Raw genomic sequence first — 19,453 nt, 5'->3', positions numbered from 1 at the left:
TTTTTTTTTAAAGTTAAACTACTTTATGTTTAAATAATTTAATTTGGGGGTCTCTAGGCAATTTTGACCTTTTTTTATCTGCCTTTAGAGACCCCCTATAACTTAATATTTGTTATTCTTTTACAATCTATATACCGTTGGAAAGGTGAGGCGATTAACTTTCCAACGGTATATGTTGGGGTTATGTAGCTGCTTAGATGCCTGAGATACAGGCATCTAAGCAGCATGCCCCCATACCTCTTTAACTGACAATTGTCAGTTGTTAATAAAGTTGCGCGGTGACGTCATCGCGTCATTGCGCGAGACGGCACCGGGCGGATCGGGTGGCCCCGGTGATGCCCTTCAGTTTGAGGGGCAGATCGCCGGGGTAGGTGGTGATGGAGGTCCACAGACCTCCATCAAGGTAAGGTAGTGCTACTGATGGCAAGGTGCCGTCGTTAGCACCTGACTGGGACTGTCCTGGGTGGTTACAAATTCGGCGGGGGGGCCACAGGGGGGGGCAAGGAATAACCTAGGGGGGGCAATTGCCCCCCTGTAGCGACGCCACTGCTCATCTTTGAAGATAGGGATCCAGAAAATATGGACACATTTTTGCTCCTCTGTTCCTTAACACCTTCACACTATCTTATTGTTTACTTTCCAATGATTGTACCTTGTCCTCCTCAGCCCTGTACCTCTGGTCCAAAGAGGCCTGAAATTCCTCCTCCAATCTTTCATACAGCCCAGTTTTTGAGCACATACTTGTTTAGCTAAACCCAATGTAAAATATGGAACTAGCATGCTTGACAGAGGGCTCCCTTGCACACAGTTGGACAATGGCGTGCGGAGGATATCCCTCAGTGGAAGTTATTTTGGAGTTTTCACTTAATAAAGGTCTAATTTGCAAAAATATATAAAGTCCCACACCATCAATTCAATCTCCATGAGTTAGGAGAGATGTCTGTGATCAAAAGCTCAATAGTTGAGAGAGAGCAAGCCCCAGAAAGTCTTGAGAACTCTGCCATTTGCCTTGGCCCAAATTGTGATGTCCAGGAGGATCGGCCTTGGGTTCCACGTAACCCAGAGTATTTGGCACAGTATCGTGCAATAAATGCTTTTTTATTGATACAGCCAAGATAAAGACCCCTCTGGGGCATGACTTTTATATTCTGTGCAATGTAGTACCACTCAATATTAAGACCTCCCTTGTTTTGGAGCAAACTCTGGAGTTTTTAGAGTCTTCTCCTAGCCCCAGGCTTATAAAACATATCAGATGTTTTTGGACTGATTGCAGTAGTGACTTTGGAAGAGGAAGGGGTATTGCTCTCAGGATGTATAACAATTTAGGGAGCACAATGCTCCCGGAGCCCAAAAATTTAAAACTCTCCATCGCTAAGTTTCTTACCTCACTGACTTAATTAATAAGTTGCTAAATTAGGTAGTCAAATCCATATCTTTGAAAAATAATGTGGACCTCACACCTTATATTTAACACGTGTGTTTTGCTTACATTGAGCTTGTGATAGATCATCTAAATATAGTCATCATAGAATCAAGGGCCAGCATAGCATCAACCTTGTTTCCTTTTGAATAATATTTTTGTTTGAGTCATGTGAGCATGAAATTCATTTTCTGAAGCTGGATTACAGACAGCATCTTTTTAACACAATGGCTGATTTTATTTTTTGTACCCTTCGTGAAAATGGCAGTTTTAACATTTCTGCGGTGCTCATATTTAGCTGTAATTTTCTTCTCTCTCATTTAGTGTACCCACACAAGTTATTTATTGTTTTTTTCCAGGAAGGACCTTCTTTAGATACGATTATTTTGATCATACCATCTATTTTGCTGTAAAGAATATATAAAATAATTTTAAAAAGTGTAAAAAAGCACTTTCTCACTTTTATTTGAAAACTATTTAACCCATCCACAAAAACTAATCGAAGATCCTGCTAAATAGATTTTAGTGTTTGTTCTGAGTTTAGAAATAACAAAAGTTTATTTTTTGCAAGTTATAGGGCAATAAGTACAAGTAGCATATTGCTATTTTAAAACTTTTTTCAGCCCACATGTGCTATTTGGGACATCTTTGAAGACAGCCAGTTCAATTTACCCCCACTAACCCATATATTTTTGAAAACCACCAGCTGAGCGAAGCAAATATAATTGTGTGTTGACTTAAGCAACACTGGCTAAGCTTAGGAGGCTACTTAGCCTACCTTCTCTGACTGCCGCTTTTTATCCAGCATTTAAAATAGGAATTACAGATTTCCCTACCTTATTGCGTAAGAAAATATAGATTTTATTAAAGACAGGAGGCGGGTATTATGCATTATCCGTCTTTACTTACTCCCAGCATCAAAAGGGTTAACAACAATCAATGCAACTAAAAAACTCAGAAATACAGCTTGAGCAATCAGCCAAGTAGCAGTAACCAATCATATCAGAGTGCACAGTATAAGTAATCATACTTCATAGGAACATCAACATAACTCAGAGAATACAGCAACCAGAAAAACTCCACAAACTACAAAATAACATCCACAGTCTTTCATGTAAGAGAAACAGGTTACAGAAAAGAACTTCATAACATTCATGCTGAAAATATAAAGAACAGGGATGGGTTATCAGGGAGGGATATTACTCGCCTCCTATCTATAACCCCTTAACGTCCATTTATGGGTCAGACGCGTCACGAAAAAACGGTCACTTAACGACGTATAACGTGCCTGACACGTCATTTCATTAAACAAGCTTACAAAGTGATCTATGATCGCTTTCTTCGCTTAAACGGTGTTGCTGTAATGCCTCGATGTCAAGGCATTCAGCAACACCGAGATTGCCATCATGGGCCATGTCTGGCCCCTCCCGGTGGGCGTCAACATCCGCCATACATTGTATGGTGGCGGACGCCCGTTTTAAAAGTTTAGGAGGCGATCAACGATCACCTATTAAACTTCAATGGTGTTGCTGAAATGATCACGAGGCATTAAGCAACACCGAACACTGCGAGTGATTTTGCCACTCGCAAGATGGCAGCGCGTCCTGTACAAAAATACATTAATCTGGAAAAGTTTGCCAGAGGGTCTCCAGACCCTCTAAAGAACTCTGGCTCCACTTGCAGGTTGAATACAGGTACTGCAATCAACCATGCAAGTCAATGGAGCCCAGCTTTCCAATCAATATTTAAAAAAAAAATGGAAAAAAAGCTTTAAAAAAATGGTAACATTTAAGAAATATTTTGCATCAAAAAATGTAAAAAAAAATAAAGTTTATTATTATGAGCAAGTGCTAAAATTAGCGCTGTATCTTCCTAAAAATCTTGACATGGAAAGAGTTAAAGTAAAAGCATTTCAAATACACAAGGGGTGTCTAATTTTTTTAAAATGAATGGTTTGATGAGATAAATTGGAGTGGCCCAGGCCCAAAGATAGGGCACAGACTGACCAAACATCAGACAAAACCCATGCATGGGTGATATCACTGTACTTAGGAAATGTTGCTGAACACACACTGGGGTGTTGTTTGATAGTGACGTATACCTGGAGCTATAAATTTATACCCAAAGTACAATTTGTGTGGAACAAATTACTACCACAAACTTTGGCAAAGGCTGGTGGTAGAATCTCATGCATGGAAAGGGTTAAAATTAGGGCTGCAACAACGAATCGATAAAATCGATAATCGATTATGAAAATCATTGTCAATGATTTTCATTATCGATTAGTTGAATAGATTTGTATCGATTTATAAAAACGTTTTTTCAGAGCAAATGCTCTGAAAAACTCCCCTCCTTCTATAATCCGACCTCAAATAGAGATCGGATTATAACACTAGAATCCAGATCCCCCGCAGCGCTGCAGGAGACCTGGATTCTCCTCTCTGTCAGCTGGTGGGGGTCTGTGCAAAACGCACAGACATCCTCCGCTTTTCCCCTCCACTTCCGCTGGGGCTTCTATTACTGAACGCTGGCGTCACGTGATCCTCTGGCGCTCCATCATGGAAGCCACAACTGAAGTGAAGAAGCGGAGGATGTCTGCCCATTTTGCACAGACCCCCACCGGCTGCCAGAGAGGATCCAGGTCCCCCGCAGCACTGCAGGGGATTTGGATTTTAGTGCGCGGTGTGCGCAAACTCTGCTACTTCCCTTCGCTTCCACCTGCCCCACCAGGGGTTAATATATCAACAGAAGAAAAACAGGACGAATAAGCACCACTGGGTAAGCTAAGCCTCGAGTAGTATCTTTATTTTTATGCTTATTTGCCCCGTGTTTCTTCTGTTGATATATAAACCCCTGGTGGGGAAGGTAGAATTTTTTCGGGATCTATTAATTATATGCATTCTTTAATTTGTGTTTTTTATTTTTTGATTGCTGTAATATTTGATTTATTGTTTGTATTGTCCATATATTTATATATATTAATATTGTATTGTCTATTCTTTTTTGTCTATATTTACTAAAGCATATATTTTTATACCTATTTTAGCGCTGTCAGTTTTTCTTATATCAGGGGGGCATAAGACATATCCGGGGTAAAAGGCATATCAGGGGGGCATAGTGGCATAAAGGGGCTATAAGGCATATAAGAGGGCACAGTTGCATATGGGGGGTATAAGGCATTTCAGGGGGCTCAGTGGCATATCGGGGCATAGTGGCATATAGGGGGTATAAGGCATATCGGGGCACGGTGGCATATCGGGGGTATAAGGCATATCAGGGGGTACTGTGGCATATCGAGGGTAAAAGGTAAATCAGTGACATATCAGGGGGTATAAGACATAACAGGGGGGCACTGTGGCATATAGGGAGTATAAGGCATATCAGGGGACAGAATGGCATATAGAAGGTATAAGGCATTTCTGGGGCAGAGTGGCAAGCTGGGGGTGAGATGTGCTTAAGTGGGGGGCAGGTTGGCAAATAAAAGAAAATATAAACAAGAGGCATTTTTCTCACTCATAGCTTACATGAATTGATATTTACTAGTAAAACTTATTTTGGTATTTTGGTAAAACTTTGTGTTCTTGTACCTTTAAAATATAGCTTTAATTATTATGTCAGTAATATAAGAAGGCGAATAGAGAAATTCCATTGTGATAAAGAGAAAAAAGTATTAAAAACACACGTTTTTATTTTAAATAAACTTTTGCATATTTTATTTTTATCCGATTAATCGGAAAAAAAATCGTTAATTGCAGCCCTAGTTAAAATACTAGCATTTGAAATACCGTGTCTAGTTTTCAAAAATATATGGTTTGATGGGGTAAATTGAATTAGCCAGCTTCAAAGATGGCCCTATTAGGACATAGGGGCAGTAGGACCAGATGTAAAAGTTCCAAGTTAAAAAATGCGCACTTCCTAAATGTGGCGTTTTACCTCCCAAACAACCAAACAAACCCATGCATGGGGGGTATATCACTGTACTCGGGAGATGTTGCTGAACACATATTGGGGTCTTGTTTGAAAGTGACGTATACCAGGAGCTGTAAATCCATACCTGAAGCGCAATTTTAGTGATAAAACACAAAATAAATTGCTACCACAAAGTCTGACAAAGGGTGGTAGTAAAATTTGTGCATGGAAAGGGTTAAAATACCAGCATTTGACATACCTTGAGGTTTCTAGTTACTTATTGCCCAATAACTATTTAGCAGTTTTTTTCATTAGGTTTTTTGGATGTGTAAAATATTTTTCGGGTAAGAGAGAGAAAATGTGTTTTATTTTCAATTTTACATCATATTTTATTATTTTTTTTGTATGAAATTAGATAATATGATTAAAAAAATCATGGTTTGGTGTTGGTACCTCCCAGGCAATTTATGTATTGCATTGCGGAGATATTGTCTAGTTTGAGAGGGACGCACAAGTCCTGTCTTCCAGAAAGCTTTTGACCACGAGAAAGCCGGCTAAACGTTCTAAACAGTTGATATGCAACTGAAGTTCAGACAGGGACCATTTTCCCTCCTCGTGGCGATGGAGCCGCAGCGAGCTTCTCAGCCCAGTCGACTATTCAGTTCCGGAAAGGAACGGAAAATTGCTTTCCCATTCCATTTGGGGATGTGATGAAGCCACCAGAGAAGTCCTTCTCGAGTCTCTGCATTCAACAGAATCTCGTCTGAGTAACCCAGACCCGTATTGCTCTCAATTCCAACATATTAATGTGCAAGGTTCTCTCTTGAGCAGACCAAATTCCTCTTATTGCCCCCTGTGCTGAGAAAGCCCTGAATGGAAGCAACTGTGATCAGAGCTACCTCGAACGGCAACTCTAAGAGAGGATGGGCAAGGGGAATTATCAAGCCCAGAATAGAGTCGAACTCTTCTCTGACCCCTTTGGGTAAGAAAACCTTTGACTCCCAGAGGCCACGCTGCCTCAGTCGATCTCCTAGAAATAACTGGACCCGTCTGCATGATAGGGGGAATCATCGTAGCCTAATGTTAATGCTATCACCTTCCCTATAGTCTTCACTAATTCTCGCAGAGATCAACAGTGTCAAGAGAGGACTGAGGCTAAATAGGCCAGAATTTTTTCCCCATTTGTCTTAGGGAACTTCTTGGTGTCTAGGATAAACCCCCAAAATATCATGTTCTGGGTGGGATCCAGGTCTTGTAAAAGGGAAATTAAATAACTTCCTTGTTGAACAATAACATCTACCTCTGGGTTTAACAGTAAGATATCATCCAAATAGTAAAGATATATGAACCCTTTTGTCTGACATGGACTATAATAGCCTTCGTTATCCTGGAGAAGGTGTAAGGTGCATTGGATAGGCCAAACACCATCACTGTCCAGTGATAAATCTGTTCCGTCCAGCGGAACCTGAGAAATCATCTGTTTTTTAGGGATGGGAACTGAATGGAAGGAGGTCTAATTTGATGCAGAAGAAATTTCACTGCCCTAGGCCTGGAATGTCTGATAAACCTTCCATTCTGAATCTTTTCCTTTTTAGGAAAGTATTCAGAGCCTTGACAGTCAGTACCGGTCTCCAAGAACCATCTGATTTTGGGATGGGAAACAAAGGGCTGATCCAGCCTGGAATACCCATTTCTGCCAATTCTATTTTCCCTTGAGCTAAGGCCAGTGAAAGTGAGAGATCTAGTACTGGATTTGCCTCTCTTCAGAGAGACTGCCTCTGGAAAGGGAAACATAACAGAGGAAGCACCCATTTGTCTAAGGTTATATCTAACCAATTTAGATGAGTGTGAGGTAAAACACTTACTTGAGTGTATGGGTCTCCTTTTCCCAGATGAACCTCCTATGGTATGGGCTGCTCTGTTACTGCCTGAGGGTTTGTTCTTTCCCCCCTTGATGGCAAAAGTGGGCTTAATTATAGACTTCTCAGGACGATCCTGAAGGAACTGCGCTCTGCCAGAAAGGGTTTCTTGTGTCCTGGTAAAGCCTTTTTAAGCTCAGAGAAAGATCTCTTAGCCTTATATTTACCCTTTACCTCTTGTATAAAGGACAGACCAAAAAAAAAAAGGAAATTTTTTACTCACCGTAAATTCCTTTTTCCTTAATACAGTGGCAGTACGATCGGGTATAGCCTCTTCATGGACAAGAAGACGCTACGGCTAAAAAAGAGTTAACAGACAGGAACCCTACCCATAAAACCAGGCTCACCCTGAACACATCCAGTAGATAACAAGAACACCAAAACTGCATGCAAAAAATAATTTATTTAGGGAGGGAAATCCATACTGCCACTGTATTAAGGAAAAAGGAATTTACGGTGAGTAAAAAATTTCCATTTTTCCTGCCATACAGTGGCAGTACGATCGGGATGTACCAAGATCCCTAAAGAATGGGAGGGCAACCGCCTGGAGCACCTTACGCCCGAAATCCGCTGCAGAGGATGAGAAGACGTCTAGCCGGTAGTGACGAACAAAGTTATTGAATGATGACCACGTAGCCGCTTTGCAAATATCTTCTGGTGAAGCTGAAGCCTTCTCAGCCCATGAAGCAGACACAGCCCTGGTGAAGTGGGCCGTGACAGGAGACAAAAGAGGAACGTCAGAGACTTGATAGCCCATACGAATAGTTCCCGTGATCCATCTTGCCAGGGAAGCCTTTGAGGCAGCATTCCCTGCCGAACGACCAGACCAAGAAATGAACAATTGGTCAGTGGAACGGATGGAGGAAGTCCTAGAAATATACAACTCAAGGGCTCTCTTGACATCTAACATGTGCCATTTAACTTCTTCCGGAGAGGAGGGAGACGGAAAAAATTATGGAAGAACCAGAGGCTGATTAATAGCGGATTTGGATAAGACCTTCGGCAGAAAGGAAGGCTGAAGGTGGAGTACAACTTTATCCTGATGGAAGATGGTAAACTTCTCCGAGGAAGAAAGGGCTTGGATTTCTCCCACACGTTTGGCGGAAGTAATGGCCACCAAAAACACCGTCTTAAACGATAATATCCTTAATGGAACTTCCTCCAAAGGTTCAAACGGAGGCGAGCAGAGAGAGTGAAGAACCACCGTAAGATCCCAAGGAAAAACATAAGCCAGACGGAAATCCCACTTCATGGACAGACCGTCCAGGAAGTCTGGTGAATCTTGCCTGTTGAGAGAGGCAAAAATTGGAACTTTCCTGTTTCTCCTGGACGCCATCAGATCTATCTCTGGGAGGCCAAATCTTGACACCAGGGAGGCGAAGGTTCCCTTGGTTAGAGACCACTCTGCTTGTGACCATCTTAGCCTGCTGAGATCGTCCGCAATGGTATTGTCGCAATCTCTTATGTGTGTAGCCGATATGTCTTCCAGATGCCGCTGGGCCCAACTCATCAACACAGAGCAAAGAACCTGAAGGCTCCTTACCCGTGTACCCCCCCTGCCTGTTTATGTATGCAACTGTCGTAGCATTGTCCGACTGTATCCTCACTGCACGACCCTCCAACAGGGTTCTGAAGGCTACGAGGGCAAGAAGAACCGCTTTTAATTCCCGAAAATTGGATGAACGACGCAAATCTGCTGGAGACCATACGCCTTGTCGGAAGAGACAATTTAAATGGGCGCCCCATCCGATGCCGGAAGCATCCATGGTAAGTATTACCCAATTGGGGGAACGAAAAGAAAGGCCTCTGGAAAGATTTGAAGGCTTCCTCCACCAGGTCGTAACATCTAGATCCAGGTCTTCCTCTCGTCTTGACCTATTCCGTAGAATATCCCATTGAAGGGGCCGCAGTTGAGCTCTTGCCCACTTGACCGCCGGGATGGATGCCGTAAGGAGACTTAGGATGGTCATGGCAAGTTGGGTGTAATTGAAGGGACCTAATCTCCTTTTTGATCTTCTTGATTTTTGATGATGGTAGAAAAAATTGTTGAGATATTGAATCCACTCCTAAACCCAGGAACTGGATCCTGGTGGAAGGGATGAGGGTGGACTTCTTGCGGTTGATAATCCAGCCGTGATCCAGAAACTGCATCGTGGTGGCAAGGTCTGCCCGGAGCTTCCTTGGAGATTCGGCCTTGATGAGCCAGTTGTCGAGGTAGGGAACTATGTAAATCCCCTTTTCCCGCAGCGATGCAGTCAATGGACACAAAATCTTTGTGAAGATTCTTGGGGCTGAGGATAGACCAAACGGGAGTGCCTTGAATTGGAAATGATGAACGACTCCACGTATTCGGATTGCAAACCTGAGAAATCTTCTGGAAGACTGTGCAATTGGGACGTGAAGGTATGCGTCCTTCAGGTCCAAGGTTTGACGTCTCCTTGCTGAAGCAACTGGGCGACCGAAGATAAATTCTCCATCCGGAAGTGGCGATACGGTATACAGCTGTTCACTTTCTTTAGATCCAAAACGGAGTGAAAGGATCCGTCCGGTTTTGGGACTAGGAAGAGTCTGGAATACACTCCTTGGAAGTGTAGGGAAGCTTGAACCCTCTCTATGACTCCTTTTGAAAGGAGAGACAGGCAAGCCGAATGAAGCGCTACATTTTTTAATTGTGATGGGTATGAGGAAATCAGGAACTGACGAGAAACTGATATTGTATCCTTCTGAAATGAGATTCCGAATCCACTTGCGGCGTCGTCCGTTCCCAAACATGAGTGAACCGCTGCAGCCTTCCCCCTACTTTGTCAGAATTTTCTCCTTTCTTGTGACGATCCTGGAACTTTCGGTCTCCAAAGGAACTCCGAAAATTCTGCGATCTGGAAGATGACTGGAAGGGCCTGGAGGTTTTAAATGGATACCTTCTATTCCATCTGGAACGTCTATCCTGAGGAAGAGCCCTCTTAGTGTCAGACATTTGCTTAATCAAGTCGTCCAACGGAGCTCCAAACAATTTATTCCTTTCAAAGGGTAAATTACAGAGTGATGCCTTAGAGGACCAGGATCTTAACCATAAAGCCCTGCGGGCCACCGAGGATAAGCCCATATTCCGAGCTGAAATCTTCACCCTTTCCTGAGATGAATCCGTAAGAAGACTATTGGACAATCTCAAATTCTTTAGTTGAGTCTTGATCGTCCGGTAAGCACTCTTCCAAGGCCTGTAACCAATAGCTTTGAGACCTGGAGACCGCTGCACTAACTACAGCAGCTTTGCACGAGCACGGCTCAAACGTTTTCATCTTGGCAAAAGTAATCCAGGACAAATAAGAAGCCGGTTGAATAAAAAGACAATTTCAGCATTGTTCTTTATGGGCTGCTTTATAGGCAACAGGATAATCAACCTGGCATGATTAGAAACGGTACTGATATTTGACAACCACAAAATTTAAACCCCGAGTAAAAATTAAAATGTCCTAAAAACGATCCTGGAGAATTCCAAATGAAACGAATAAAATACATGATAAAGCTGTGAATGTAAATGTGGAGGAATAAACATGACTGTCTCAGACGGTGCCCCGTTAATAACTATTACGCGTTCCCACACGCAAAACGAACGGCTGCTACACCTCTACTAGGTCTACGATTTACGGTCTTAACTCTTAAAGGCCACCAGGTGGCGCTATGTGTAAGCAGAAACCCTGCGGCCTGTTCCGGTTCGAGCCACGGCCTATCGTGAAATCTGTTTTAATGGGAAAAACGGCCGTGAGATGATATACAGAGATCATGAGTAGCCGATAACAGGTGAGAAAAAAATCAAGATATCATCCTGCGTAATCAGTAGCGATTTAAAACCGCCGTACACAATGCATTTTGGTACATATACGTCTATATAGATAAAGCGCACCTGCCTATAACTTGGAAGGAGGCAATATGGTTTTATTTTATATTATGAACACACGGCATTGCTATACTGTGTAACTAGTGCTGTGTGCTATCCTAGTACCCCGTACTGCGCCAGATTTTTCCTTTTTATCGGCGTTCCAGACGCTTGACGTCAAGCTCTGCGTGATGCAGCCATCGTTGTGTATGTGAAGCAAACACCCCGCACATGCCTTCCTACGTGCTGGGAGAGATATTACTCTCCTTTTTTGCTTTCTAAAGGTATCCCTGTCAGCACTAGGTGCCCAGAATGAGAGCTGCAGTTGGACACTTTAACCATTACCTCCCTTTCCTGTTTGTTACCCTTTTAATTATTTTTTTATTATTATTATTTTGTATTTTCCTCTAGCAGACAGATTTATGGTGGGAAGTAGGAACAGCCTGATCCCTAATTCTGAACTCTCCCTATCCTTCCAGCTTCCTTCATCCCACTAGATACTGAGTGCAATTTTGTATCTATTACCTGGTGGGAAACACATGGTGTATTTTGTTGTTGCACCTATATTCCTACATGGAGGTAAGCAACAAGGGTGTTACTTCATCATCATCGTCGCCATCATAGCTTGACATATTTGTGTAGCTGTTAGGGCCAGACATATAATTTGGGAGCCGGGATGAGGCAGTACACCATTCATACTAATATACAATGACTCAAAGAGTTGCCTGTTATGTATTTATTTTTTTTGAGGCATAGTAGTAGTTACACATGTGTTTGTGTTATTGTATTGTTTAATCTATAATGTTTGGGAAATGGTAATGCCAACCACTTTAGATACTCTCTAGATGTGAATTTTGTTCATCAGTAATGCATCAAGCCAGGCGTTGTGTTCTTCTTAGTAAGAGGTAAATAGTGTGACGTATACAAAGCTGCGAAATATGATGGCACTTTTAAAATCAATAAATAATAATGTGCAGCGATAAACTTTTTATATATATAATTTAAATATTTTGTACACTTAACATAAATCAAGATTGCCAAATATTCAAAAATGGTATCCAACTTTGATTTTTATTAGGTTTCTGTAGGGTTACTGCACTAACTCTAGTAATTGATTATTTGGGGATGGACAGATTTTTTTCCGTAGAAAATGCATACTTGCATGGCTGTATGGCTCTGCTGTTTTTGAAAAGCTGAAAGGAGTGCAAGGTGGAGCTGGCAAGATCTTGGTGCTCACAGACTTGGTGCTCACAGACTTGGTGCTCACAGACTTGGTGCTCACAGACTTGGTGCTCACAGACTTGGTGCTCAGTTTGCAGTTAACTGAATTAGCTGAGCCTCGTAGAGTTCATGCTGTGCCCCCAAATGTCTCTCCCATCTTTTAATAAAACCATTCCTGTCCTACAAGATGATTAATGTCATAACTGCCCTGGGTGAATAAATGTTAGATGTATTGTTTTCCTATCTCTACTACTTCAGATTGCTTTTTCCCTGAAGTTTGTCCTTTATAATGCATCATTAAATTGGTGAGATTTTAAAAGTCTGGGGCAATTCATCTCCTTTTGCAATGAAAGTACCGTAAGTCAGGGTTGACCCTTTAAAGTGCTCACGTAAGTTGACAATAAGATGTATTCACTAAAGAGAGTTATGATTTCAGCTCATTGACTTAACTATACATTGGGAACTTTTGGTGCTGGAAGAGCTTGGTCCTGTAAAATGTATATTTCAATCATTGAGATGTATCTCTCTTCACCCATTGAATTATGTAGGACCACCTCAATACTTGTTACTGGAGAGGCTTGCCAGTGTTGACCCTTCATATTGAATGGTCACATGAAGGAGGAAAAAACAACTCTCCTGCAAACTCTCCCTGTAGTGATTAAACCCCCAAATATTTCATTTTAACTTGGCTCACAGCTTTGTGAATTACTAGGAAAGATAGCTATGCATAATATTTCTGTTGTAGTTTTCCTAAATCTTTTTTTCTCCAGCATATACCGAATGTCAACATCTGCATCATGGGGGACGTGGATAAAGTAGAGTACAAAATCCAGGCTTTTGATGCTGAGACACAGAATCTTCTCAAGACAGCTCTTAAAGGTAAGAAATCACAATGTAAACTGTGTAAGTTGAAAAGAAGGTTTTATTTTTATGTATCAGAACTTACTTGACCGTGCGCTTGGAACTTACTTGGGCCATAGTAGTGGTTCTTTGTGGAAAATAATATAATTCTTAGTGTGCCCACCACTTGTGACATGTGGTTGGCACTTCAGCACTTACATGTTAATAGGGCTGCAACTAACGATTATTTTCATAATTGATTAGTTGGTCGATAATTTCATGAGCAAACTGGGTGTTAAAAACAGCAGAATAAAAAAAAATGTCTGAGTTCTTTCCTTAATCCCTGGCTTCATTTTATATCTAGTTTAGCTTTATGCCTATCCCATGAATGCTTAAACTTCTTCACTGTACTAACCTCTACCACCGCTATTGAAAGGCTATTCCATGGATCCACTACCCTCACTAATGTAATGCTTCCTGATACTACTTTGCCCTTTTTTAAACCTATGTTAAGACTTGTGGTGGATTTTCTTCTTTTAAATAAACTCTCCTTTATATATTTGAATGTTTCATAACAAAAAGGGCAAAGCACTTGATACAGTGCCCTAGGGGCATTATATTACACTTTTCCATATGAAATGTCTGTTGCCACAGCTCTTGGGCACTTAAATTCCTGTGGGGTGCAACTCAAATAACCCTAAATGGAATGATGATTGTCACTGGAGTGGATTTGCCAGATGTACATTATGATTTCATTTTTTGGACCTATACATTTTGCATGTGTATATATGTATATGGGCCATCCCACTATTACGTTGAAATATTTCTTTATGAAGTATATTTTACCTGTTAGGTTACAGCATCCTATGTTCTCATTACAGAACCTGGCAGTGTGGATTTGGAACAAGTGGCTAATGTGATTGTGGAGCAGTCTCTGAGAGATGCCACATTTAGCAAAGAGGCTGGAAAGATGTGTTACACTATTATACAGGTAAAAGACTCTGAAAGCCATTAACACCCAAAGGCCATAGACATCGGTAAACTCGCTAATTTTGCTGTTTGCCATGAGCGAAGGTCATGTAGTGATTGAAAAAATAACTTGTTTAGGAAATCCATAAACAACTTTATTGCCCTAGTTATAGGTTGCTCCTTTTCCTCCAACTTCAATCCTTTAACCTCCTTGAATTCTGGATGACACGCATGTATTTAGGGCAGGGCTCGACGATCCCAGGGCACCATGTCGCCAATGGTTTTGCAGGACAAGAGGGTAAAAACTGGCCAGGGTTATCATTGTAATTCTGGACTCCCAATGCCTCATGGCACCTGCTTCACCATGCCGTGCATCCATATGTTACTGTATGGCATTAGCATGAGTGTGTACTATGTCAGCATATAGTGTGTATTAGTCAGGGCCGGCCTTAGGGGTGTGCGACCTGTGTGGCCACAGAGGGCGGCATGGCAGCAGGGGCGCCTGCCTGGGACTTAAATTAAAGCATCGCTTTTTTTTATTTTATTTTATTTAACGTCCTTCATGTTAAATAAAGTTTTTTTAAAAAAAACGATGCTTTAATTTAAGTCCCGGGCAGGGGTGCCGAGCAGTTGCTTGATGTTTTCAGCAAGCGCTCGGCGCCCCTCACCCTCCGTGACTCCGTTGCGGTGCCGGCATTTCATGTTGAGCGCCGGAATACGACATCAGGGGCAGAGGGGTGGTAGTGAGAAGGGGCGGGGGGGGTAGTGAGAAGGGGCAGGGGGGGTAGTGAGAAGGGGCAGAGGGGGGGGTAGTGAGAAGGGGCAGAGGGGGGGTAGTGAGAAGGGGCAGAGGGGGGGTAGTGAGAAGGGGCAGAGGGGGGGTAGTGAGAAGGGGCAGAGGGTGGGTAGTGAGAAGGGGCAGAGGGGTGGTAGTGAGAAGGGGCAGAGGGGTGGTAGTGAGAAGGGGCAGAGGGGTGGTAGTGAGAAGGGGCAGAGGGGGGGTAGTGAGAAGGGGCAGGGGGGGTAGTGAGAAGGGGCAGGGGGGGTAGTGAGAAGGGGCAGGGGGGGTGGTGAGAAGGGGCAGGGGGGGTGGTGAGAAGGGGCAGGGGGGGGTGGTGAGAAGGGGCAGAGGGGGGGTGGTGAGAAGGGGCAGAGGGGGGGGTAGTGAGAAGGGGCAGGGGGGGGGGGAGAGGTAGTGGGAAGGGGCAGAGGGGGGGTTGTGGGAGGGGGGGAGAGGTAGTGCGAAGGGGCAGGGGGGGTAGTGCGAAGGGGCAGGGGGGGTAGTGAGAAGGGGCAGGGGGGGGGTGAGAAGGGGCGGGGGGGGTGGTGAGAAGGGGCGGTGAGAAGGGGTGGGGGGGTTAGAAGGGGCAGAGGGGGGGGTAGTGAGAAGGGGCAGAGGGGGGGGGTAGTGAGAAGGGGCAGAGGGGGGGTAGTGAGAAGGGGCAGAGGGGGGGTAGTGAGAAGGGGCAGAGGGGGGGGGTAGTGAGAAGGGGCAGAGGGGGGTAGTGAGAAGGGGCAGAGGGGGGGTAGTGGGAAGGGGCAGAGGGGGGGGAGAGGTAGTGGGAAGGGGCAGAGGGGGGGTAGTGGGAAGGGGCAGAGGGGGGGTAGTGGGAAGGGGGCGCCAGAGGAGTAGTCTGCTCTGGTATTAGTGTATGGTGTAAGCATGTGTGTACTTGAGTGTGGAACATTAGCATGTGTCTGTTACTGTATGGTGTTAGTGTGTGTGTAAGAATAAAAGCTTGAGCCTTTATGGTGTAACATACCCTTTGTCATGAAGGGGTTAACTGCAGTACCTAACAAAGAGAGGTGTTTTTTATTTTATATTGCCCCAATAAACACCCTTTAACTGTAGAGCAAATTTGCTATCCTCTGATTTAGGGGAGTAGAGAGTCTCCTAACCCCTTTACAAAATAAATGATGAGGAATGAAGGGTTCTAGATGTTGTGTGCCTTTCTCTGTTTGTCTCTGATCATCAGGCTGCAAGGAAAAGCCTTAGTGCAACATTTTATTCAAAAAGCAGATGACTTTTTTTTCTTCTGCTGCCTATTTTCCTGAATTAACCAGGGATTGGGCCAATAGTTAGGACAGTAAAGGTCTTCCTAAATGCACATTCAATAACCAGACAGTTACCTGAAACTTACATTCTAATTACAATTTCTATCTGAACGGTACAGTCAGTCTATTAGAGGTGTTGATGAAGCTCTGCTTGTTACATTCAATGACTTGCTGCTTTCTGCCATTTTAGGCTGAGAATAAGAAGACAGGGCGTAGTATTTTCCGCAGCGGACTTTTAAATCGGCTTCAGAACGAGTATCGCAACCGGGAAGAAATGAGGGCTCGCTCAGTGCATGAGTGGGTGTGCTATGTGAGTTTTATCTGCAATGTCTTCGACTATCTAAGGGTGAGTAGGTAGGAGCCTCTATGTATTTGCAATGTGTGCTTTTTATTGTGTATTAGTGCAAGTGGATATAGTATTGTGAAACTGTGAAGAGAATTCAGTTTGTATTTGTACAGGTACATGTATAACAAATGTCCCAGTGATTACAGTTTTGTACCTTATCTATATTTAGATTTCCGTTTTTGATCAGAAATTATATCTGAAAACTATAATACCATCTATTTATATACACAAACAGGGAGTTTGCCTGGGAGCTGAGCATTTCTCCATGTGTTATAGAGGGTCAACTCTAGTGAGCATCTCCTACAAGAATGGCTCAGTTGATTGTGCCTAGTACATAGTTAAATCACATAAATTTTAAGACCAACCATATATTATGCATTACACAGGGTCAGCTTAGTCCTACTTGCTGAAGATCACCATTTCACAATGCATAATGAAATCAGTGATTTGAAATACGCAGCTCTCCTGCAAACCCTGTGTTTAGTAAATATACCCCTCTGCCTACCATGGGGAAAATACTCCCTGTGTTTACGGCATGGTGCACATTTGTCAGATTATTTGATTGCGGTAAGGTTTAGGCTTGGATACATGAATAAGATCCTTGGTTTTTGTTTTATTATTAGTATTTTTGTTATGTATTTACTTGGTAATTGAAACACAGAAACGTAATATATACCAGAAATATAAAGTAGAAAAATATGTTTATACTCTCCTTTAACTCAAGGAAGGAGTACAATCTCTCCAAGGGTTCCTCTTAAGAGGAGTCTTGGTGATATTTGATGTTCCCATTCTAATCTACTGACGGCATGGTTATGGTGATGCCTATATCTGGGAACTTGCAGGTTCTGGCTATCCCGAGTCCCCTCTTTGGGGGAGTGACTTCTTAAGGGGGAATTTATCTGCATGAGGGGGTAGGACTAGCCCCAAACATATTAAACCTGTATGGGGATGAGAGTGGAATGGACATGCCTAAACGCCACTCTCATGACCTTGAGATTTAATGCCACAACCGAGATTGATGCCGGATTAAAGCCTGAACCTAGCAGCCATGAAGTTATACGTTTCATGCAGCCATCATGCATTTACTGAACGTATGATGATAGCTGTGGGTTAGCAGATTAATAAGCAGCATTTTCTGAGAACACTGTTCAGTTAACAGCGACGCATTTTTTTTTAAAGTAGGTTTATGTGGAATCAACAATAAGTTGTGTGAATATTTGTCCAAAGTTTACTTCTATATAGGAGCTAGAAGGGGACAACTGTTTAATTCATTTTGTATTTTTAGGTTAACAACATGCCGATGCTAGCACTGGTCAATCCTGTGTATGACTGTCTGTTCCAGCTTGCACAGCCCGAAAGTCTGAAAAGAGAAGAGGAGGTGAGAAGAAAGCTGTGGACATTATACCAGCTAGCGTACTGGTCATGCATTCCCTTAGGCTTACGCATCTAGTAGTGTATTCATTTAGATTTTCTGACTTCTTAAAGGTTAACACCCACCAAAGTTTCTTTTAAATTACATTTTAAAACAAAATGTATTAATGCATAACAGATGACTAGGATCTTAACATATATAGCCTAGAAGAAAGCTGTGACAGGGGCGGTATAAGAGAAACATTTAAATACTTAAAGAGAATTGACATGAAAAAAGGAAAAGAGTTTATTTAAAAGAGGAAATACTACCACAACAAGAGGACATCATTTTAAACCTTTGCCCCTCTAGTTTAAGACTAATATCAGAAAAAAAATGACTTTACTGAAAGGGTAGTGGATGGATTGGAATAGCCTTCTAGCAGAAGTGGTAGATGTTTATCCAGTGAAGGTGTTTAAAGCAAGCATGGGATAGGCATAAGGCTCTAGCTAGATGTAAGATAAGGCCAAGGGCTAAGAAAAGCATTCAGAGGTTGGGCAGACTAGATGGACCATCACTGTCTGTTTCTATCATGTTAAATATTGATTTAAATCTGAGGGTGTCAAAGAATCAGCTTTGTGATATTTGAGTGAGGAAAGTCACCCACAAAATCGCATAACTGCCCACAAGGATGTTTATTGACTTAAAATGAAGTGCTGAAATATATTATTAAATACAGCACCATATGTATTATGCAAAAAAATATGCTTTTTTCATGGCACCTGCCCTTTTCCTAGAACAGTAAAAAAAAAAACAACAAATCACTCTGAGGGAAAAAATGGAGTACATTTTAAAACATGTCCCTGACAATCTTAAAGGCATGACATTTCAGTTTACAACATATCCTACACAAACTATTTTTGCCCTGACGAAGGCCATGTATGGCTGAAACGTTGGTAAGATAAATTACTATTTTCAACTATTTTACTAAACTTTGAGTGTATGGTATGTTGATTTACTGTGTATTGTATTATTTTATTGTGATGCTGGGTACGTCTCTCCATACCATCGCCTTACCCAATCCTGCATTTTTCTATTGATGTGCACCATCGCTTTAACATTAATGTATCTACAACATATCCTGAAATCAGCTGAATCTTCAGATAACCTGTTGATAATTTGAGTTTTACCTGTAAATCTGTTTCTGTTGATTTTTATTTTACTTTATAGAATACAATGACTATCTTTGTTGAGCACACTCCTCCACTTTCCCAAAGCCTTATAACTATGTAGTGTTTATCAAATGATTTCTTCCTTTCTACAGGTAGACTGCTTGGTGCTGCAACTTCATCGTGTTGGGGAGCAGCTGGAGAAAATGAATGCCCAGCGTATGGATGAGCTCTTTTTCTTTCTGAGAGACAGCTTTCTCTTGCAGAATGGTTTAAGTTCACTCACCCAGCTCTTACTGCTTGAGATGATTGAATTTCGAGCCGCCGGCTGGAAGATGACAGCTGCTGCACACAAGTATTACTACAGTGAGGTGTCCGAGTGA

The 19,453-nt window shown here is 42.4% G+C and overlaps 1 protein-coding gene across 3 annotated transcripts; it reads left to right on the top strand.

Annotated features, from left to right (window-relative positions):
- The first annotated feature begins 13,140 nt into the window (after nucleotides 1–13,140).
- On the top strand, nucleotides 13,141–19,453 carry LOC149281578 (MIF4G domain-containing protein-like). 3 transcript variants are annotated; one of them, XM_089499173.1, is made up of 5 exons: nucleotides 13,141–13,222; nucleotides 14,065–14,174; nucleotides 16,398–16,553; nucleotides 17,839–17,931; nucleotides 19,226–19,453. In XM_089499173.1, exons 1-5 carry the CDS (start codon nucleotides 13,141–13,143, stop codon nucleotides 19,451–19,453), a joined length of 669 nt encoding a protein of 222 aa, XP_089355299.1. The 3 variants fall into 3 exon arrangements, with proteins under 3 accessions (XP_089355299.1, XP_089355298.1, XP_089355301.1); XM_089499172.1 differs by having other exon boundaries at nucleotides 13,141–13,237; nucleotides 14,044–14,174; XM_089499175.1 differs by lacking the exon at nucleotides 16,398–16,553.

The sequence above is a fragment of the Sceloporus occidentalis genome, unplaced genomic scaffold (assembly GCF_023333645.1).
Source record: "Sceloporus occidentalis isolate IW3139 unplaced genomic scaffold, rSceOcc1.0.p SCAF_130, whole genome shotgun sequence".
Lineage (NCBI taxonomy): Eukaryota > Metazoa > Chordata > Lepidosauria > Squamata > Phrynosomatidae > Sceloporus > Sceloporus occidentalis.
The sequence above is the reverse complement of the archived record's forward strand: the minus strand, read 5'-3'. Positions and strand labels throughout refer to the sequence as shown.